Raw genomic sequence first — 22408 nt, 5'->3', positions numbered from 1 at the left:
ATTTTTCGTTTTTTGAGAAATCTCCCATTACTTCTCCTTAGCACGCTTATTCTTCTTGAAGGGGGATGCAAACAATTTTTCGTCCTCTTTAGGAGTTTTCTCCTTGATGGCCTCTTTAAACGAGACCAGGTGGAAACATAGGAACCCACAAAGACTGACCCATGATGGCTTCCTAAACATCCATCATGGTATAAGCCTTGTCGGTTATAATGTGAACACTCCACCTGAGAATTCAGTCTCCTGACAGACTTCTTAATACGTTTCCCAATTGATCTGGACCACAGTGTGTATTTTCCTCCAGGTTCGCTATTTAAAATCCATGGTATCTAGTTGTTCAAGGTGCTTTCACCGTTTTATCCTCTTCATCAAAGTCCAATCCACTTGTGAGACTACCACATCTTCCTGGTTGCCCCTTGCAGGAATGCATTTACCTGGCTGTCAAAGAGGCTAGCTCAGGAAACATCTGCTGGGCCATCGCAGTGACTTGGAAATTTGCTGCCAGTGTGCATTTTCGGCCCCAGAATAGAATAGAATAAAATAGAATAGATGATTCTTACAGGAACAAGTCCCTTGGACTGCTTGGCTGAGGGTGCAGCTAAGCTACCCCAGGGTATTGCTGCCTCTGCATCCATTTTGTTTGGCCAAGTGGCCTGTGAGGACCTTAAATTGACACCAGCCCCCTCATACAAGTGCATGCGCTAGGTAGCAGCCAGCCCTCGTGACCCACAGTCTCCCCTCCTCCCCAGGGCCTACCCCTTGTGCACCCGTCAGCTAAGATCTCCATCAGGCTCACCGAAAGCTCACTCTTTTGGTTTGAATTGACCTATCTGGCCTTAGCTCAGGAACCCCAAAGCACTCTGCCCACAGACCCTAATCAAGACATGTGCCACAGGGCTTCCCTGGTGGCGCAGTGGTTGAGAGTCCGCCTGCCGATGCAGGGGACGCGGGTTCATGCCCCGGTCCGGGAGGATCCCACATGCCGCGGAGCGGCTGGGCCTGTGAGCCATGGCCGCTGAGCCTGCACGTCCGGAGCCTGTGCTCCGCAACGGGAGAGGCCACAACAGTGAGAGGCCCGCGTACCACACACACACAAAAAGACATGTGCCCCAGGTCCTGTTTTCTGTTTGCACTGGGCCTTGACTTCCCCATGTGGCCCCTAGAAGTGCACCAGGTACTTCCTCCAGGACCTGTGAGTAATGAACTTCCCTATTTCAGTTTCTCTCATGGTCTGTAGTTGAACCCTGGCTCACCATCCAGCACCTTGTGCTCCACTTGACAAGTGTGAATGTGACAGATTCATAACAGAAGAGCACGTGAAAATGCATATTTCATTCACAGAATCGTAAAAACTACCAGCTTTCTTCAAAACAATTGGTACCTTGAAAAGGATAAGAATTAATTGGAAAGAATAAGAATTAATGTTTGTTTGGAAGTTTTGGTATATAACTTTCATTTAATTTAATATCCTTCATGGAAAGAGGTAGAATATAAATAATAAATAGATTTTTAATACAATTGCACTTTCTCAGATGGGCTTCCATTTATGCAAGCAAAAAGAAGTGTAGAGCTTATGGGTGTTCCTTGGTGGTCTTGTGGTTAGGATTCGGGACTTTCACTGCCATGGTCTGGGTTCAGTCCCTGGTCGGGGAACTGAGATCCCGCAAGCTGTATGGTATGGCCAAAATAAAAAATAGAGAGAGAGAGAGAGCTTTGAGCGCAGACTCACCTGTAGACATGACGAGGCTCATGAGGGCTTCCCCTCACAGGTCCAGACCTGCTAATAACCCCTCACTCCTAAGGTTGGTAGGTCATTCTGCCCCAGAGCAAGGGATTCGTGAGAGTTTAATTTGTGTTGTTTTACATCAGTCAGTGCAGCTAAAATAGTTTGAAATTCAAATTTCGGAATACTGATTTCAAAGTGCTTCCCTTACTATCCTGAGGCATACTTGGTTTTGTATCCTTGGGTATCTCAAGATCATATGGTAAGGAAAAGCTAGATGCCACCCTCTTCAATGCTGTGAGGGTTTTACATTGCTTTTTTTTTCTCTGCTTTTAAGAGCATTTTGAGAAAGGAGATCCCTAAACTCCAAGCATCTGATTTCTTCATGAGCAAATGGATGCTATTGGCAGAGTCTACTGACTTCAGGGGTTCATTGCTAGGGAGCATAGTGCTCCCTACATACACACACCTGGGCCAAGGGTCAGTGAGGGCAAAGCAAACCCAAGCGAAAATGGCACCCAAACCAAGATGGCACCCAAGTCCTCCCTTTCTGGGTCAATGACCAATCTCTAGGGGTGGAAGCCCATCTGGCTTTGAATTTAATTAAGACATGCTCTGAATAGCTTGAGGTCTGAACGGACTGCGGTGAATTGATACTGTAGATAGATTTACCTAAACGTCTTGTTGTGTTATATTTACCTGTTGCTCAGAGGCTATTAAGTCAGGTAAGCACTCTATGAAACCTTGACCTAAAGATACCATTTAACATCCAAAAGAAAGACGAAGAATTCTATAAGTATTTCAACTTCATAAGTTTTTAGGGGGGTAGGGGAGATGGTTCTTTCCTTAAAACATTTTAATATTCTTGTTTGTTTATGGAAAACAGTGTATCTCTAAACATGCTCACATCTCTAATGAATGACCCATCATTATACATATGGAGCATAACAGGAAAAAGTAAACCCCGGTGAAGATGAGAAGTAGCTGTGATTTGGTGGGAAATACATTGGACTTGGCATCACAAGGCCTGGTTTTGAGCCTCTCTCTGCCATTCATATTCTTGGTGACCTTGGACAAGTCACATAATCTCCCTGAGTCTCAGTCTCCTCATTTTGAATTGGAGACAGCTGTGCCCATCCCACAGTTGAGACCACCCTACAGTTACGTGGGAGACTTTGTCTTATAGTGGTTGATCAACAAAACTTGAATATAACTGATCATGCACTTAGAACCCATCCAGAAGTCAAGGTTATCTAAAAGTCCTTGGGCACTAATTCGAAAAGATACGTGCACCCCAGTATTCATAGCAGCGCTACTTAAAATTGCCAAGATGTGGAAGCAACCTAAGTGTCCATCAACAGATGAATGCATAGAGAAGACATGTCATATAGATAGATAGATAGATAGATTAGATATAAATATATAGATATATATACACACACACACACACTGACATATACATACACACAATGGAATATTAGTCAGCCATAAACAAAGAATGGAATTTTGTCATTTACAGCAACATGGATGGAGTTGGAGGGCATTGTGCTAAGTGAAATACGTCAGACAGAGAAAGACAAATACTGTATGATATCACTTATATGTGGAATTTTAAAAAATACAACAAACTAGTGAATATAACAAAATAAAAAGAAGCAGACTCACAGGTATAGAGAACAAACCTGTGGTTACCAGTGGGGAGGGGCTGGCAATACAGAGCTGGTGAAGTGGGAGATACAAACTATCGGGTGTAAGATAGGCTACAAGGATGTATTGTACAACATGGGGAATATAGCCAATATTTTGTAATAATTGTAAATGGAGTGTAACCTTTAAAAATCGTATTAATATTTTTTTAATTTTTTTTAATTTAAAAAATTAAATAAAAGTCCTTGGGGAACGCTACAGATTTCCCCACCGTCCCCACGCATACAAAGGCTGTAGCAGAATCAGGTACATAGTAGATACTTTGTTACAATCAAAACAATGGTTCTTATCCATGATATAAAACTAACATTGGCAACTACTTATCAACACTTATTCTATGCCAGGCATCTGCTCTAAATTTTCTATTACTGTGTTAACTCATTTAATCCTCACAATAATCCTCTGAGGGAGCCAGAGTATATCCCCATTTTTCAGAAGAGATAACTGAGGTTTAGACAGTCTGTTCAGACTGCATGTTCTTGGCCAGCATGCCATATTGCCTCTGTAATGTAAAAGTGCAGACATTCCCTCAGCCTCCAACAAATTGAAAAAAAGAATACCATCGTGGTAGAGGATAATGTCACATAAGCAACACATTTGTTCTTTCTCGATTGGCACCCTTCCCCACCGCCCATCAGCTGGGGATCTTCTTTATTTCAGCTTTGCATTAGCCATTCTAAACAATTTTGAATTTGATGAATAACTTGGTCTTCTGTTCCTATTGCTAAATGTCTGTGGTATTTGTGCTCGGCACCGACTTGTTCATTAATCCAAATACTGCGGCCTTCTGCTGGTTGGGAGAGAGACGCAGACTCGCTGATCAATTCAAATAGTTGCCATTTGGTGGATAAATGGGTCCAAGTTGGTTCTTCTCCCAAGAACTTACTGGAATGGGGAGAAGTAGACACTGGGTGGTCTGTCCTCCCTTACAGGAACCTGGTGCATCTCAGTATGGGTACCCAGAAGTTGCTTTAAAACAAGAGGTTACTAAATGTTTACAAGGTGTGGTTTCAGGTATACAGTAGTATTGCTGGGTATGACTGCTGAAGAATTTCATGCTGACACTAAAACATAGAAGTGTCACTTTTCAAATAACATTTCCTACTTGCTCAGCAACATTTCACTTGGGAGAACCCAGAAATGTTCCAGATGAGGCCCCAGAGTCAGGTATGGGCAAGGCCAGTTAGTTACAAAGCCAACACTAGTTCACTGAATTCCTAGAGATACCAGACGGTGAAGCTGGGAGACCGCCCTCCGCCCCGGGGGGGCGGGGGGCGGTGGGATGTGGTGGGCAGCCAGGCCACGATTCTGCAGATTGAGAGGCTGCAGTTCCAAAGGTAGGAAAGGACAGGGACCACACAGCTAGAGTTAGAACTGCTCCAAATCCCAGGTCTCTCTCTTTCCCCACATCCACTGCAGTGTCTAAAAACTCTCAATCTCAACACCGACAATGAAGCAATTCACAAATACTATCACTTTCGTACTGGGCTTTGTAGGCAGAAGAATTTGCAACTGTAGACCAGCTAGTAGGTGTGCACTGGAGTCGCAGACAAGAGCTCAAGAGGAAAGTGAGGAAGACTTTCATACATGAAACTCCAGATATGTACTAGCTTATAATCCCAGTTAGCAAGGAAGGGGAGAGGTATCAAAAGTATAAATGAGGCTGCCCCAGGAGCTTACTGAGAATCTCAGAGGTCAAGAAGGAGAGGTGCGAAGGACGGAAGGAGGGGCTTAAATTATGGAAATGTGACCTGAGAAACTGTTAGCATGTCATCAGGAGGGCTCCAACCCAGTCTGGGCTGAGGCTGGGGGACCTCAAAGGGAGTCCTTCCTTCTGTTCTGAGTAAGAGGATGAGTGCAGAGAAGCACGAGGGTCAGTGGAGGCAGAGAGAAGACCAAACATCTCCGTGCCTGGGAAGGAGTTAGTGAGCTCATCAGAGGCGGTGTGACAGCTGGGGGTCACCCAGACCTGCCCAAACCCCACTCTGCCACCAAGCCAGCTGGGTCGCCTCAGGCAGGTTACTTGCCTTCTGCAGTGTAAGTTGGGGTAAATGAGGGCTGTCTGACTTATGGATGAGAGAAGAGAGAAGACGTGTTTTCGAACGAGAATTGAAGTCCAGGAAGAGAAGAGGATGTAGTTTTAAAAGGCATTTGGCATTCCTCATATGGACTATTTTATTTTATTTATTTATTTTTATTTATTTATTATTTTTTAAGTGAAGTATAGTTGATGTATGATATTATATGTTACAGGTGTACAATATAGGGATTCATAATTTTTACAAGTTATACTCCATTTATTGTTATTACAAAATATTGACTATATCCCCCTTGTACAGTATATCCTTGTAGCTTATTTTATACTTAATAGTTTGCACTTCTTAATCCCCTACCCCTATATTTCCTCTCCACCCTTCCCTCTCCTCACTGGTGACCCCTAGTTCTCTGTACCTTTGAGTCTGCTTCTTTTTTCACAGGGACTGTTTTATATTTAAGTCTACCTCTACATACGTACATCCCCTTTGGCTGGGGAACTCAGTTCTTCTTGGAGTCCTCAGCTCCTGACATAACGGAGGGACTCATAGGGCTGTTTCACTGAGAGTCAGAATAAAAAAGGAAATACCCACTGGGGAGGGAGCAGTTGAGGGCTTGCTAATACTTTTTGGTAAAATGATAGCTAGCTACATAGATAAATAGGTTGATTGACTGGTTGATTTTTATGTGTGCTTATGTGCATATGGAAATATCTAGAAAGATGTACCTTAAACTGTTGATAGTTATGGCCTCCAGGGATAGTCCCCTGATTTCATTTAACAGGAAATTGGTTTTTGAACATGTGTGTATATTACTGTTTCAATTTCTTGAAATAAATTTTTTTTCTTGAAATAAATTTGATGTTAGATTGAAGGAAACGGAAAGTCCAGAAAATTTGTTCTCCTAGCATTTTCTTTTTTAAAAAAATCCCTTTTATATCTTTCCAGCATCATGAATATGCCCATGCCTACCAAGCAGGGGTGTGCTTCTGGAAGCTTCTGAGGTGGACACTCCATGCTGATGTCCCATGCCAACCTGGTCCTCCAAAGTGGGCTCCTGAGCAGGGATGTTGCTACCCCACGGAGCAGTCTGATGTGATTTGTCCACAAGGTGGAATTTTGACAGATGTGTACCAGACAGTATGAGGCCAATGGTGACGCAGTTGTCACCAGATCTGGTACTAATGAAGTCTTGCTTTGCAGTCAGTGGTCCAGTTCGTTAAAGAAGCTACTGACAAAGACCCCCCATTCTAAAAGATTCTTCAGCCTGGTAAAGTCCCAAGTTAATTTGAGGCAACAGGGATGGGGAATAAACGTGGGGCTCCTGAGACACCACACAATCACCCCTCTCAGAGTCCTCAGAACTAGAATTATTTGTCTCCACATCTGCCTGCGCCCCTGGGCTTCCTGGGGTTGGGGGGCGAACTGTCTGCTGCTTATCTGAAAACTCCCAAAACCCACTCAGAGCCTAATACTCAGTGAATGCTTGTTGAATGAATGAAACAGAAAAACAAATAAATTAAAAGAATCTGCCTTGCATGTGCGAGTGGGGCGGGGGGGTCGGTGGGGGGTGGATCTCAGTAACCTGATCACAGACAATAAAAGACATGTCCAAGAGCAAATAAAATCTGCTAATGTTTTAAATCCATTGAGAGAGTTCAAAGAGAAAGTGACATATTTCTTCAGTTTCTGAAGAGAGCTGTTGGAATGTCAGGGAAATGTGTGTTTCAAAAAACCATTAAAATATCGGAATAAAATCTGTATGTTTTAATTACTAAGAATAAGCGTCCCTCAGGGTGAGGGACAGAGCTCATAAGCCAAGGAAGTAGTGTGCACATACAGAGAAAGCAAACCTACGGCAAACAAACAAAACCAAGATAAGCCAAAGTGGGAACACATTGGACGGCTTTCCGAAATCAACAGTAAAGAGGTTCCTTGATGCCAGAGTAAGGACAGTGAGACCCAAAAATGCTTTGGAAGAAGAGAAGCAGGGAGATTCCTAAATTGTCATGGAAACAAATAGGTCAAGGACAGCCTGTGGCCCTCTACCCCAGGAACGTCTGGAGAGAAGGGAGCAATGGCAATTAAAAATGGCAGTCATACCCTTGTGGCCAAAATATGCAACTTTCCTTCCACACCTGACCTGCACCCAAGGGCGTACATGCTGGGCCCCCTGCCCACAAAGGAAGCCCACCTATCCAGGAAGGGTCACTTTTAATAACCACTTTGTGGAATAGATACTAAAAAAGTAGTATCAGCAAGCATTTTGTAAAGTCCTAATTAACTGGCCAAAGCACAACACGCTTTCTGAAAAGAGAACATGAAACTGGACCAATCTATTAGCATTCCTTGAGGAGGTAGAAACAGGTCTGGAGAAACCCAGGGATGAATTATGTTTAAACGTTCAAAATTCCTTCTGACAAAGTTCCACCCCAAAGGTCATTTCCAATAGTAAATTCCTCCAAAACATGAAGGGAAATCTCCATGGATCGGAATTGTCCTTAGAGACAGGAAAAAAAAGAGGATAAACAGGTACTTTTCTAGATGAAGAATTATAAACAGTGGGGATCCCCAAGGATCACTGGTGCTCCCAGACTTTGTTTAAATGTCCATAGATCATCTGGAGAAATGACTGGTTCCAGGCCTGCAGATGAAATGGTTCCAGGCTCTCCAGAGAGATGGCAAACAAATGGTGATTAACTGCAGGACCAGTTTATGAGTTTGCAAGAAGATACATATTAAGCTTTTGCAGGGGCAAGCCTCAGTTAATACATTTAGGAAAACAACCCAAATTACAAAAATAACGGACTGTGTCCAGTCTGTTTATAGCCCCCAAGGGATCTTGGGGGTCTTTGCAAAATGTTTGTTTGCCCAAGACTGTGCAGGACCAAGCGTTCAGAAATGGTATTGGAAACTAAGCCAAAAATAGTCTTCTCCCTGGGCTCTACCCAAACCTGGCAGTTTTATGACCTTCTCCTAGAAAAATGTCTCCAAACTGTAGAAAGGTGAGTAATCACCCAGGCGGAAGGCTTTCCTGAGAAGCTGGGCTGCTCTGTTCTTTAAGGACGTCAGTGTGGAAAGATGAAGCCAGAAAGGTGATGTGATCAAAGTCTATAAAACCTTAAAGGTTATGCAGAGATTGAGCAGCTCTGGTTCATCAAATCTGAGATGGACAGACCCAGTGTAGCCCTTGAAGTTTGAAAGAGGATTTTGAGGGACAAATTACAAAGAAGGATTGGGTCCCACTCTGAGTTGTAAATGAAGCAACTGAGTTCCTCAAAATGTGGTATAGGGCAAAATTTTTTCAAAGGTGGAGAGTGGAGGGGATGGGAGTAGGCTCAAGGAATTTTGCCAGTAAATGGATAATGGATTAAGAGCCATCAACAACACATCCCTGCACTTCTGAGGATGGCTAAAATACTTCTTGGGACCAGTTGGACCTTAGCTTCCTCCTGATTGGTCAAGAATCTGTGCATAGATGTGAGAGGAACCAAAATCAAACCAGTTTCAGCAAAACAAGGACTTTGTTGGCTCCCATAGCTGGAGCAGGTCCTCGTGGAGCTCCGAGGAGCTAAGAAGGAGCTTCAGGGAGAATCATGTGCTGAAGAGTGGCATGGGGATGGTTAGCCCTGAAAATCGCCATCAGTCCCTGAAAAGCTCACCAGACACAATGCAATTTTAGTATAAACAGTATGCCAACTCTGCAAACACAGCTTCAACCCACAACACTCATCAATACTCACCTTCCTGTCAGATTACTATCCCCAGACCCATCCTATGGAGGAATCAGAGATCAGAACTGGGAGCTCCCTCATGGCAACAGTCTCAGGACAGATTCTGATTGGTCATCTTGGGTCATGTGCCAGTCACTGCTTTAATGAAATCAATTATTAGGTTCTCTGTCTTGCCTGGACTTTAAGTCCAAGAGGATAAACTGATTGACTCATCCTGGGTCTTATGTGCACCCACAGTTGATGGAGGGTGATGGAACTTAGAACCTACAAGTCCCTACACATTAGTCACCCAGGAGAGCTGACTAAAACTGCTGATACCCAAGGCTCTACCTCCCGAGATCCAGATTCAGCTGCTCCGAGTGGGGCCTGGGCATTTGTATTATTGTTAAATCCCCCATGATGATCTCCCAAAAGAATATACCCCTCTCCTTTGTGAAGCTTTGGGTGGGGCTCCCAAGTGCTAAAAATGCACACCCTAGCAGAGCATGTGCTGGCCTTTCCCAGGCTTTCCCAGGCTCCTGCTTTCTCTTTCTGCCGCCTCACCTCTTTCTCCTATAGCCATCCTCAAGCTTTTCCAGCTCCTCAGGCAAGCCACACCTTGGTATATGGTTTCTTCAGTGTTCCTTCTACCTGGAAGCCCTGCCCTCCTCCTCCTCCCTTGCCCACCACCTTCCCCTGGCACATTCCCAACTGGGAAAACTTCCCTTCCCACGCTGCACCCCAGGCTGGGCTGGAGGCCCCTGGCGCCCGTGTTCTGTACCTCCCCAACAGCATCTGTGTTATGCCTTATTGAAAGTGATTGTTAAGTTATCTGTCTTGACTTTAAGCCCAGTGTGGACTTGCACCATTGGAATGAAAGGCACATACAGCACGTCAGGGGTGGGCTTCGGTGTGCTTGGCTCTGCCGTTTATTAGCTGGTAATTGGGTGAGTACTTAAACTCACTCAGCCTCAGTTTCTTCATCTGCAAAATGGGGATAGTAATAGAACCCACCTTAGCTTAAAGTGTCTAGAAATGGAAAGCACTTAGCCAGCACCTGACATAATGTAAGAGCACACTGAAACATGAGCCATTATTACTATCATTCTTAGTGAAAATGAATCCTTGAAGATACCTCGCAAGATACACCACCCTTTCGGTAAAGCCCTCCCCAGGTAGTTAGTTGTTCACTCCTCACCTCTGTTTTACCCCCTCACCTTCCTCTAATATCTGTTTCTACTAGCAGTTCAAAGATAGGAGTTGTCTTATTGATTTCTTTATACCCCAGGGACTAGCATGTACTAGTCCTAAATATGTATTTATTGACCGATGACTCAGGCCCTGCATTTGAGAACACCCTGTTCATACCCAGAGGCAGGGGAAGCCAGACTCCTTCCCCACCGCTGCCCCTGGGAGGGCTTCAACCTTATGTAAACCTCGCCTTTCAGAAGCTCCCTGCTCCTTCATCACACAACCCCACCCCCCGAAAATGGAGAGGGAGAGATGGGGGGGGAGGGTTCAGTGGTGGGGCCTCCACAGCCAGGACTGGCGGAAAGGGAACAGGAGCATGAAAAGGTCTCTGCCCCTCCGCCCAGGCTGCATCCAGGGGAAAATGCATAAGTGGTGAGACTCTATAATGAGAGCTGTCAGTCTGAAGTCAGCTACACTTTGCGGTACGCGGGCCTCTCACTGTTGTGGCCTCTCCCGTTGTGGAGCACAGGCTCCCGACGCGCAGACTCAGCGGCCATGGCTCACGGGCCCAGCCGCTCCACGGCATGTGGGATCTTCCCAGACCGGGGCTGGAACCCGTGTCCCCTGCATCGGCAGGCAGACTCTCAACCACTGCGCCACCAGGGAAGCCCTGAAGTCAACTACACTTTGATTTAAGTGAATTTCTATGGCAAATAGAGTGCTGAGTTCCAAAACCCAACATTTTAAGAATTCTTATTTTTGCAAAGATTTGGGGAGTTGTCAATAAGCTGGTTGGTTTGGCCGGTATAGACAGATTCTTCAAGGTCAACACAACCTCATATTGCTCTATTTGTGGCTGGATTTCTCTTCATAGTCTAAACTGTAAAAGCCAAATCTCTACTTCTGTGATGTCCAAATTCAGCCTCACACATTTCTCCTCTGAGAAGGAAGCCCTTTTCGTCCCTTTCCCAAATGATTTGCTTATGCCATAGGAATTGGATCTCCTCCCAAAATGACAGCCAGTCCCCTGGCCGGAAGGCTGGGGAGCTCCCATGGCCCAGTGCCCCTCCCAGATTGTACAGGCACACCTCATTTTATTGTGCTTCATAGATACTGCTTTTTTTTTTTTTTAATTGAAGGCCTGTGGCAACCCTGTATCCAGTAAGTTTATCCATGCCATTTTCCCAACAGCATTTGCTCACTTTGTGTCTCTGTGTCACATTTGGGTAATTCTCTCAATATTTCAAACTTTTTCTTTATTGTTCTGTCTGTTACGTGATCAGTGATCTTTGATGTTACTCTTGCAAAATGATTCCAGCTCGCTGAAGGCTCAGATGATGGTTAGCATTTTTTAGCAATAAAGTTTTTTAAATTAAGGTATGTATACTGTTTTTTAGACATAATGTTATTGCACACTTAACAGACTACAGTATAATGTAAACATAACTTTGATATGCACTGGGAAGCAAAAAAAATGTGTGGGACTTGCTTATGGCATTAGTTGCTTTATTGCGGTAGCCTGGAATGGAACCCTCAATATCTCCAAGGGATGCTTATATTCAGTTGCAGTCTTGGGGTGACAGTATTATCAGCCTGCCCCTTACAGACGAAGAAACTGAGGTGTAGAGGCTGCAGCCAAAGGTCCACACTCTTGGGCAAGGACAGCACCGGGAGGGCCTGCTTCCAGGCCTTCTGAAGCCTGCACAGCCTCTCTGCTGGATCCTAAGCCACGTTCTACGACCCAGAGATGCTGCAGCTGTGGTGGTGGTGAATTTACAGTCGGGGCTGCTGGGAATACTAATGGATCCTTTCTCTCTCATTAGCGAGAAGCTTTAGAACTAACTTGTGTAAGGCAGGATCTAGCAAAGGGTGTTCACTGGTGGACCTCAAAGGTGCGTGTGTGCAGTCTGGCTCTGTGCCTGCCTCAGTGTGCCAGGGCTGCCCTGTGATTCTAGAGAATAAATGGTGGATCTGGCTCCCGGATGGGCCAAGCCTGAGAGGAATGTGAACCGCGATCTGGATTTTGAGGTGGTGGCCTTTCACTGGACAAACCTGTAGCATTTTGCCAACGGGGGCTTAAAATGAATCCCGGTTTGGGGGAATGATAATTAGACAGAGCCTGTTGGACTGAGACCCACATTTTTTTTTTTTCTTTTCTGTATGCGGGCCTCTCACTGTTGTGGCCTCTCCCATTGCGGAGCACAGGCTCCGGACGCGCAGGTTCAGCGGCCATGGCTCACGGGCCCAGCCGCTCCGCGGCATGTGGGATCTCCCTGGATCGGGGCACGAACCCGTGTCCCCTGCATCAGCAGGCGGACTCTCAACCACTGCGCCATCAGGGAAGCCCCGTGAGACCCACATTTTTGAGGGAAATACGGTGGCACCCCAAACTGTAAAGCCAGCAGTAGCCATCACAGCATTTTGCCCTAAGGAAACAACAGCTTGTTTTTGCCCCATGGTACGGTGCTTGAGGCATTAGTCCCCTTTCGTACTTGTTTTGTAGAAGCCAGATTCAGAAGTATTACTGCTTTGGGTTCCATCTACAGACCTAGGGTCCTCTTCCCCTAGCCCAAAGCTTTCTCCTTCAGAGCTTCACTCCCCTCCCAGCAGGCAGAGTCCTAAATGCAGACGCAGCCCTGCGGCCTCTGTGGCCTTCAGCAAGTGAGGACTGCCATAGTGCTTAAAAGAAACATCTAAATTGGATAAAAACTCAGAATTTTTTCCAAAGAACCAGATGAGTTGGCTTGGAAGTGAGGTGAGGGGGGCCAAAGGAGCAATTGGTTTGACTAAAAACACTTGCTCTGGCGTATTTGTGTTCCATCCAAAAGATGCTTCTCAGGGGAAGTGACCAGTCTTAAATATCCCAACAGCGGCAGGAGAGCTGCGGGGCCTAGGGAATCTTGGGGAGGAGACATTTTGCTCCTGGAAAAATAAGTGACCAAGTTAAAGGAAGTCACCACCCTGATGCTCTCCCAAGAGCGGCCTTGGTGGCCTTGCCCTGGCAGCGCCCAGCGTCCAGGCCCTGCGCACCGCGGGGCCCGCTGCATCCACACCTCCTGGGGTGGCAGCTGCACTGCCGCCTCCGTCAGGCTCGCAGGCCCCCGACTCTGGAGCGCGGCCAGTACGAGTCCTGGGGCAGCAGCGAGGTGCCTGGAGGGGATGAAGGAGGTGGCCGAACCCAGGCGGGGTGGGTGGCCCGGGGCCAAGGGGGGGGGGAGGTAGGGAGGGAGCCTCGAGGTGCTTTAGTGGTCGACATCCATTGGGCCGTCCCGCCCAACCCCGGACAACTCGGAAGCGGATTTTTCAGCCTCCTGCACTGGAGACACATCTGAGTGAGAGCAATGAGTCGGGGTGTCGGTGGCGTCTTCGGAACAGCAGTCTAGTTGTAAAGGGATCCTGGGGTTTTTCTCCAAGCTCAGTTTCTACTTGGTTGGATACGTATAGGGAAGATGGGGGAAGGGGGCGCGGCCGTCCTTGCTCTTTGCCGGCCTTGGCTGTCCCGGGGCATTTGGGCCTTTTCTGCGTGGAAAGCCGCGGGGCTCGGGGAGCCGGGGCGCGCCCACCGTCCTCCAGCCCTGGGTTCCCCAGGTCCCCGCGGCCTGCACCGCAGCCCGGCCGCCTCGGTCCCCGCCCAGCTCTTCTCCCCCAGCCCCCAGCGGGCCGCGCTGAAACCCGAGCGCGAGGGGGCGGAACGCGAGGCGGCTGGGGCAGCGGGGCCGCGCCGACATTGGAGGCGAACTGGGTGATGGATGGCGAGGGAGGGGCGCGCGGGGAGGGGGGGCGCGCCGGGCGCCCGCGGCCGAGATGGACCGAGCCTCCCGGCTCGCTGCTCCCGCCGGCGGAGCGAGGCTGCCCTTTCTCCGCAGCGTGATTTATTTTCTTCTTTTCTTCTGAACTCTTCTTCCAGGGAGAGGCTAGTGGTAACAGGCCGAGCTGGATGGATGGGTATGGGGAGAGGGGCAGGACCTTCAGCCCTGGGATTCTGGCCGACCTTCGCCTTCCTTCTCTGCAGCTTCCCCGCAGGTAAGGCACTGCCCCCAGCCCGGGGACAGCCGGCCGGGCGCGCGGGGCCCGTTCCCCGGGTCTCCTCGCAGCGCCGGGCCACAGGTCGGCGAGTCGGAGCTCAAGTTCGCCGGCCCCCCGCCTCCCATTTCCACGCGTCTTTGTTTCTCCCGCGTCCCGCCGAAGGCGCGATGGATGCGGCAGTGGGGACCTGGGGGAACCCCTCCCAGGCTATAATGAAAAAGAGCCAGGCGGGGAGGTCGCAGGCGCCGGGGACGTCTCCCACCTTCCGAGAAAAAGGGGATACCGGGATGCGCCCCTTAGGGGCCCCCGAGAAGGGGGAGAAGAGGAGGCACGGACTCGGAGCAGGGGGCACTTTCTCCAGCTCCTCGCCCAGCAGTTTGCAAACCTGCCGGGTGCCCAGGGGTGGAGCTGGGGGCGCCCCTGAGGTCCCAGGCCTGACCCGGACCGCCCCCTCCCGCGGGACCCCGTCCCTCCCCCGCGCGCTCGCCCACGCGGGGAAGCCCACGGACTGGGCTTCGAAGGGCCCTTATTCCTGTTTGATAACATTCCGCGTCGCCCCCTGTTTGTTTTTATTGTGTCAGAAAGGGAGAGAATTTCAGAATTAAAGCTGAAAAAGCCCATCTGTTTCCAATGAATCCCCCATAGTTTTTCACAATGTTTTTGGCAGATCGCTGCTTTCAAATTCCTCCGAGCCCGGACCTCTTGTTTTTGTTGGGGGAAGGGAAACCAACTCCACAGAGAAGCATTTGTTCCTTCCCAAACGCTCCAGTTTCTTTACTTTTTTTTTTTTCCCCCTTTCGGAGGGGGAGGGGGAAGGCACGAAACTTAAATCCCGGGTCTGTTTTCTTTATAATGTTTCAAGAAAGTTTATTCCATTTTTGCCATATGCTACTCACAGCCTCGAAATGCCAGTTAAACCCTTTGTACCCATTTTCCCCTTGCTAAAAATACAAATAAACCCAGCGTCACGGGTCAAATGGTCCCCGATGCAAGGCGAGATTTCCCGGCTGTTTCCATTGTGCTGCGGGATGCCGGGGTGTCTTTTTTGCAAAAATGAGAGCCTGTTTCGCTCCGCAGGCGGAACGGATCCGCAGCCGCAGCGCTCTACCGAGCTCTGCAAGAAAGGACTTGAGTTAGACCGGGATTGGGTTGTTTTGTTTTGCTCCTCAGCCAACTGGGTTTCAGGAACTGGCAGAACTGGGCAGTCCGGACTCGGCCTGGCTGTAAGTTGGGGCTCCCGGTGGGAGGAAATGCAAGGCAGCTGTAAGGGAGGAGGAATCCGTTTACTTTCCCGCCCCAGCCCTGCTCCGGGGCCCCCCAAAACCCACCCGGCCCCGCGCGCCCCAAGGGCGTCCCCGGAGAGTCGCAACCTGCTCGCAGCCCTGGATTCCATTGGGGATGCCCCGGCCAAAGACAAAATGGGGGGTGTCAATGCCTTAAAGAGCCTTTAGACCCCGTGCACCCTCGCCCCAGAATATTACAACCTCCGTAGAGGGTCAAGCAGCAGGGAGTCCTACTCTCCCTCCCTTTTTTTTTTTTTTTTTTTTTTAAAGGCAGTTTCCCCACCTATAGAAGGTTCTGGCTGAAAGGCTGATTTGGGTCCCTCCGGAGAACTAAGAAACTAAAATTTGAAATGATCCTCTTCTTAAAAAAAGAAATCCCCCTTTTAGAGATGCAGAAGTTTGTACTGTGTGTGCATCTCGGTTTGGTCCAGATAAAGATCCAGCCCATTGGAAGTTTTATCAGATGGGTTGATAAATGGCTTTTGTCCCTTAGCTGCCATGGGGGATGTGATCTCAGCTTGGAGCTGAAATTGAGAAGGGGGGCTTAGAAGCCCTTAAAACAACACCTTCCCGCTCTTAAAGCGGCAGCACTTGTTAACTTCTTGGGCTGGAGGGAGAGGAAGGGAAGGGCTGGCAGGAAGTACTCAGAGGTAGGAGGGAGCTGTCAGGGCTGGGTGGTGGAGTTTTGCTGTTTTCATTTCTCCATCTTAAAAACTTTATTTTAAAAGTCTCCCCCATAGTCTGAGGAAAGCTGGTGGGTTATAGAATTCATAACCCGAATTCCATCACTTGTTTCCAAGAAGCCCATTTCTTTTTGGCTTCAAGGCTGGTAACTAAAACCTGGCAGATAGAGCAGATAGCTGTTGCACTGTCATGCCAACTGGCTAATGTTTCTTCTAATTTGAGGCCTTGACAGCCGCATTTAGTTAAAATTGCCCACCTTGCTGAAAACTGAGCTTCCAGTGTGCCCGCATGAAATAATACACTGGGGGCTCTGGAAACGTGTGTGCTCCAGAAACCTGGGTCAAGAAGACGGTTTCTTAAGAGATGAAATGGGTCATTTCCACCACAAAGAGGTGGACTGTCGCCAGAGGGGCTGCTTGGGGATCGAGTCAGAGAACCTGCAGGTCTGGTGGGCAGCTGGGTGGGTGTTAGAGGAAAAAAAAAAAAGAAAGCACTGGAGACAGTCAGGGGCCCTGTGTGCCAGCCCCTCCCTCTAAAGACAGGTGGAATCTGGCTGGAGCAGCCTCGTGAAAGCATAGGCTTGTTCAGTGCTAGTCGACTTGAATGGCTTCCAGGAGTAAACCCATAGGAGTGCAAATTAAATTGGACATAGTTATGTGGAGAAAGATGCCTTAACCTCTGCTAGACTGAGAGGGTTTGTGTCTTTTGAGAGTGTTTACATGTACTCAGCGTGCGTGGCACACCTCCTGTGGTCCTGACACAGGGACAGCATTCGGGGCCCTCATCTGAGCAAGGTTGGCGTCCGCCTTCAGTCCTGGTGGAAGGACGGGGCCCTTCGGTGTCCCTTGGGCTATCAGGGTGTCTGCATGGACCATGCTGTGCCTTCAGCAGATGGACAGAGTGGCCACTGCTGTGGTCCAGCTGGGAGGGGGAGGTCCAGGAGGCCAAGAAAGGCTTCTTAGGAGAGTCTTTAATAGCGTCTGCTTCAAAACACAATTAATAGATACTTCTTTAAAGTTTGAAACCACCCTGGCTTAATAAAACAGATTTCTAAGAGGAACCCGTCAAAGTCACATGTTGTAGACATGCTGGCATGCTTCCCATTGGCTACATATGGATGCTATACTCCAGCTTGGTGGTTCTCAAAATGTGGTCCTTGGGCCAGCAGCATCAACCGCCTCCCTCCCCCCCACCCCAGGAACTTGTTAGAAACCTACTGAAGCTGATGTTCTGGGGGTGGGATGTACAGTCTGTACTGTAACAGGCCTTCCAGAGGGTTCTGATGCACCTCAAGTGTGAGGACCACTGTTCTAAAAATTATTGCCCTGGGCCTTTCTTTTTTCCTCTTTCCCCTTCCTTTAAACCACAGCTGTTTTAGAAAGATTAGTCCTCAGTGGGGAAACTAAGGCTTGCAGAGATCCAAGTCCTCTGCAGTATCCAAGTACATCTGTGTCATTGTAGAGATGAGAATATTTATCTCGGAGCTGCTATTCAAAGATGTACAAGCAAGTCAACCTACTTACTATGTTATTGTCCTTCCAGTAGGACTTTGTGTCCCAGAGGGAAAGACTGAAATGAGTCCCATTGCAAGAGCCGGATGGCAGCAGCGTCAGCCAGTAGGCTGGTGTGTGCCACCCCAAGGGGCCTGCAGGGCAGAGCCCTGGCTCCCAGGGAGGGCGGGATGTAAAATCCTGCAGATGGTTGGTCCCTTTGGCCCTGAGGATGAGTTGGAGAGTAAGGAGAGGATCTATGGTCTTCTGGTTTAAGAAGGGAAACCTCTGCAAGGCTGGAGGAATTGCTAGCAGTCACCCCAGTGCCCAAAGGAGAACTGGGGAGAGGTGATCCATGGGCTCAGATAAGGTTGCTCCATGAGATGGGGAACTGGGATCCCGGGTCTCTGTGGAGGTGAGAGGATCGCGTGGGGACCACTTTACATGTTGGAGGTCATATGGTTCCTGCTAAAATTTCCCTCTCGGGTGCAATGTGCAAGGCCCTCAGCAGAAGTGGGCAGAAAACCCCAATTTATGTTTGAGTGATTGGGGGTACCATGCTGTTGTAATGCCTGGCTACACTCAACCTGCCTAAAACTGAAGGCACTGTTTCTTCTAGGGTAACCAACTCATCTCAGTGGACCCAGGACTTTCCACTGTTTTAAAATTGAGAGTTCTGTGTTTTTAGAAGCCCTCTGAGTCCTGGGCACACCAGGATGATGGGTCTTCCTAGACTCTCCTCCTGTCCCCTGGACTAGTGCCTGGCCTGTGTCTGTTAGACCCCACTGCCCAGAACCGTTAAGTCCTGGGTGTGAAGTGGCCTCTCCCTTCTGTCCGTTCACCCGGCGCTGGGCCTCCTTCCTCCACCCTTTCCTGCCTGTTCCCTTTGTCACCTGCAAGCAGCTGAGCTTGGACCTGCCTCCCAGGTGCCCCACCCTCACGCTCCAAGTTGCCAAATGAGTCGCTCTAAAACTCCTGCTCAGGCACTCACAGCTCTCTGTGGCCCTCTTTGGAGCATCCAGAAGGGAGGACCCTCTGGCATCTGGTCCCACACTCATCCCTGGCCTCATTCCCTGGCATGTCCCCAGGCTCCAGGTCCCTCCAGGTCTCCCCATACTCTGTCACCACCCACCATACCTTAACGGTGGGCAGCCCCCAGGCCTTGCTGAGGCCCCTGCCCAGTTTGGAATGGGAATGCCCACTAGATTAAAGCCCAAGGCCAGTGCCATCTGTTGGGGTCCAGTGCCGCCCCTCCAGTGACCTGGGTACCTGTCACCTTGGCTGCTGACGCCTGTGCTTCCTCTTGGCCTTGTTGCTTCCTGGGTCTTGGGTTTTTAGTCCTCTTCTAAATCACTGGAGCTGTTCATAAGGGCAGGAACCCCATTTCCTGTTTCTTTATACCCTTCTCTTTGCTCTGCACCCCAAACACACCGGCACAGTCCTGGAAACTACAGGACCCTTGGGTTTTTTGTGTGTCTGTTTGTTTTCTGCTCAACAGACAGAGACCACAGGGTTGGGGTGGGGGATGTCCAGATACCCCAATCTTTTTTTTCAAAAAATTTGTTTCTGCTTATAAAGACAATACTCATTTTTAAATCTAAAGACCGAAAAGGATAAATAAGAAAATGAAAATAACGCAAATTCCAATCTCCCACAGACTACCATCACTAATTGACATTCATGAATAACCTTCAAGACAGAATACCTTCATATTGTTTTCTCCAAAATATGATCATTTGAAGAACAACAGTTTTTAAAGCTCTTCCATTTATTGAGTGGCCACATATACCAGGCACTCTGCTAAATACTTGAAATATGTCACCTCATGAGATGGTCACCCCTCCCCTGTGAGCATCATTCCCTCCGTATCGATGAGGAACCAGAGGGTCAGAGAGGTTGCCTGACATCGCACAACTTAGTGGCAGAGCCAGGAGTAGAGCCCAGACCCCTGCCCTTTTCCATATACCAGATTTTGGGTAAACACTCGTTAAGCGTGCTACGTAGCATTTTACACTTTGAGCTATGTAGCGTATAAGGCTTTAAGGTGGGGGGAAAAGAATAAGAAGCTTTGGAGATATAATTAGACAGCAGAATGAAGAGTGACCACACTCTTCCATGGATCTCACATTGTTGCCTCTTCCCAAAAGCCCTCTCTCTTCCCTTTCTATCCCTGGCTTAGCATTCCAAAGCACATGCCACCCAGCCGTAGGTTGGGAAAACAACTTTGGCAGAGCTATCATGGTGCAAATTTTCCCAAGTCAGATTTGTGTCTTTTGGGTTTTGCTTATTTATTCATTTCACTCACCACTTCACCTGGGCAGTCAGAATACCGAGACGCCTATTAAAGTGATCCCTCTGCGCCCAAGTGTCTGCAGAAAGGAGCCCATTATTGTTCCCCATGCTGAGGAATGTTCCATGAACATGGGCTCACGCTCGTGTGTGCACCAGCCAGGCGTGTGCCTTCCCAGTGCGTGAGGAAGGTGGAGGAAGGCCTGCCTGCAGATGGAAGTGGGGGAGAAAAGCCACTTCAAATGAATTTTGACCCGGAGCAACCAAGCAGGTGAGCCCAGGGTTACTAGAAGCAGAACCAGAATGGAAAATTGTCACCTCTAGAGCCAGTCCTAGACTCAGGAAAAGGGGTTATGCCTCCAAGTAGGAAGCTCAACTGCTCGCCTACAAGCTTCATTTATACCTGAAAAGTGATGTCTTTGCCCATATACCATCCTTCTCGTGGAACCCAGAGTCGCTTAGTTCTCTGCCCTAAGGCAGGGTGGTCTTGGCATGGAATCCTGTGCCCGGCCCCTGCCCCGCCATGGGCCCCTCTAACCCAGAGGAGCCCTCAGCTGCCTGACTGACAGGGCTGCTTGTGGCCTTGGGCCCGAGGGTGAGCACATGTGCTTTTTCACGTTCTCTCGGCTGTTGATCTGGCTCCGTGTGGCCCCAGTGGGTGTGCCCTTTTCCTTGGCACTTGGCCTGGTTTCTTGCAGCGACTTGGCACGTGTGGAGGCTGGGACAGAGCAGCCTGGCTGGGTGTGATGAGGGGGCAGCGCCTCCTGCCTCAGCTTGGTGAGTGGCACTCAGCCACCTGTGCCCACACTTAGCAGTGAGTTAACCACTGCTCCCCCATCTCGCCTCCTCCACTCCCTAAGCCAATGCAGATTCTCTGAGAAGCTTCCTCCTGCCCCGGGCTTTCTTCTCGGGTAGGCAGGTCCCTATAGGAAGCCCCTGAGAAAAGTCCCAGTGCTCTCAAGGGGCGAGAGACACTTTGGAGTCACGGGTTAGGTCGGTTCCTTGGAACATTCTTAGGCTGAACTGGGAGGAATGCCTCTGAGGAAAGCTGATCGCTTCTGGCTGCCTGTGGGTTAAGTAAGGTAGGGTCGGCTGCACCTGGTGAAAAATCCAGTCCCTCACCTGGGTGTGTTCCTCTCGGTATCTGACGGCAGACACCTGGATGGAGCGACACAAACCCGGCAGCCACAGGCATCTCTCAAGCAAAGAGACTCCAGAACACTGCCACGGCAAGAGCTTGCCAAATTCTGGCGCTAGATCCATCCACTGTCCCCTCCCAGCTTCGGTGCTAAGGGACAGGAGAGGGTGGAGAGTGGTCCGCTGCTTCTGCTGCTGGTGCCCAGCCTGGGTCTCCCACTGGGCGCAAGCACATTTCCCACCTCTTTTGGGACCCACACCCCAACTCGTTGCTAAGAGACGAGCCCCAGCATCGGCGCTGCCTGGGACAGGTGGGCAGTGAGGACAAGGGGCGGGGGGGGGGGCGGGGGGCGTCTCAGGCTTCTGTGCTGCTCCTTCCACAGAGGCTGTGCAGTGAATTCTCTTTGAAGCTGCCCTCCCTCTGCTCTGCCTGCTTCTGTCCTAATTAAAGCCATCGCCTCTTAATGCTATGCCACTTCCTAAAATAGTGTTCTCACCATGCCAGGTACTTACTGAAGGTTATCCAGCGGGCTCCCCACGGTCAGCGGGATCTGGTCTGAAATCCTTAGGCTGGCGTATCGAGGTCCAGTCAGGAAAACAGAAACCACGTGGGGTATTGCCACAGAGGGAACCTGATACAGGGGATTGTGTCTAGATGGGCGTGGGAGGACGGAAGAGGCCACAAGGGACCACGGAGGCACACACAGAGTTGCAGGAAGCGACTGCCACTCCTGGGGCTGGAGGCACAAAGGGAAGAGGACCTTGGGGGCCCAGGGCTCGGAGGAGGGCCGCTACCTGGCTGGTCTGGCTACTTCGGAGCAGCGGCTGGAGGGGAAGAAGGGCCAGGGCTGGGTGGTGGTGCTGAGGTTAACCTGGCTGGGCCTCGTCTAGTGCTCCCCGGTGGTGCAATCTAACAGGGAGCTGGGTGAACGGGGAAACGGGGTTTGCTGCATCCCAGCCCCACACAGAGCGGAGAAAAGCAGTTTGAAGCTGAACGACATTTGCTTCATCGCCGGCTTTCACTCGGGGCTTCCGTGCCTGGCCCCAAACTTGCGGCCACACTCTCAACCATCCGGCATTTCACCTCCGGCCAGTCCCAGCAGTTCTGGAGCCACTTGGGCTTCTGGACCTCTGC

At 49.3% G+C, this 22408-nt stretch overlaps 1 protein-coding gene across 4 annotated transcripts in view; it reads left to right on the top strand.

The window, feature by feature from the left end:
• The window catches only part of RGMA (repulsive guidance molecule BMP co-receptor a), a 44342-nt gene that overhangs the window by 4759 nt on the left and 17175 nt on the right, over nucleotides 1-22408 (top strand). Inside the window, exons 2-3 of one of the 4 annotated variants that reach the window (XM_089906862.1) lie at nucleotides 14272-14387; nucleotides 15561-15613. In XM_089906862.1, coding sequence (XP_089762988.1) covers nucleotides 14302-14387; nucleotides 15561-15613 — 139 coding nt within the window. In that variant the 5' untranslated portion in view covers nucleotides 14272-14301. Of the gene's footprint in view, nucleotides 1-7012; nucleotides 14388-15560; nucleotides 15614-22408 lie in introns of those variants that run through there. The other 3 variants (XM_089906861.1, XM_022598847.2, XM_022598849.2) reach the window with 3 other exon arrangements.

Source organism: Delphinapterus leucas, chromosome 2, assembly GCF_059928025.1.
Source record: "Delphinapterus leucas isolate spDelLeu-1000000601 "Yukka" chromosome 2, BTC_Dleu_Yukka2, whole genome shotgun sequence".
Taxonomy (NCBI): domain Eukaryota; kingdom Metazoa; phylum Chordata; class Mammalia; order Artiodactyla; family Monodontidae; genus Delphinapterus; species Delphinapterus leucas.
This window is presented reverse-complemented; position numbering and strand designations above follow the sequence as displayed.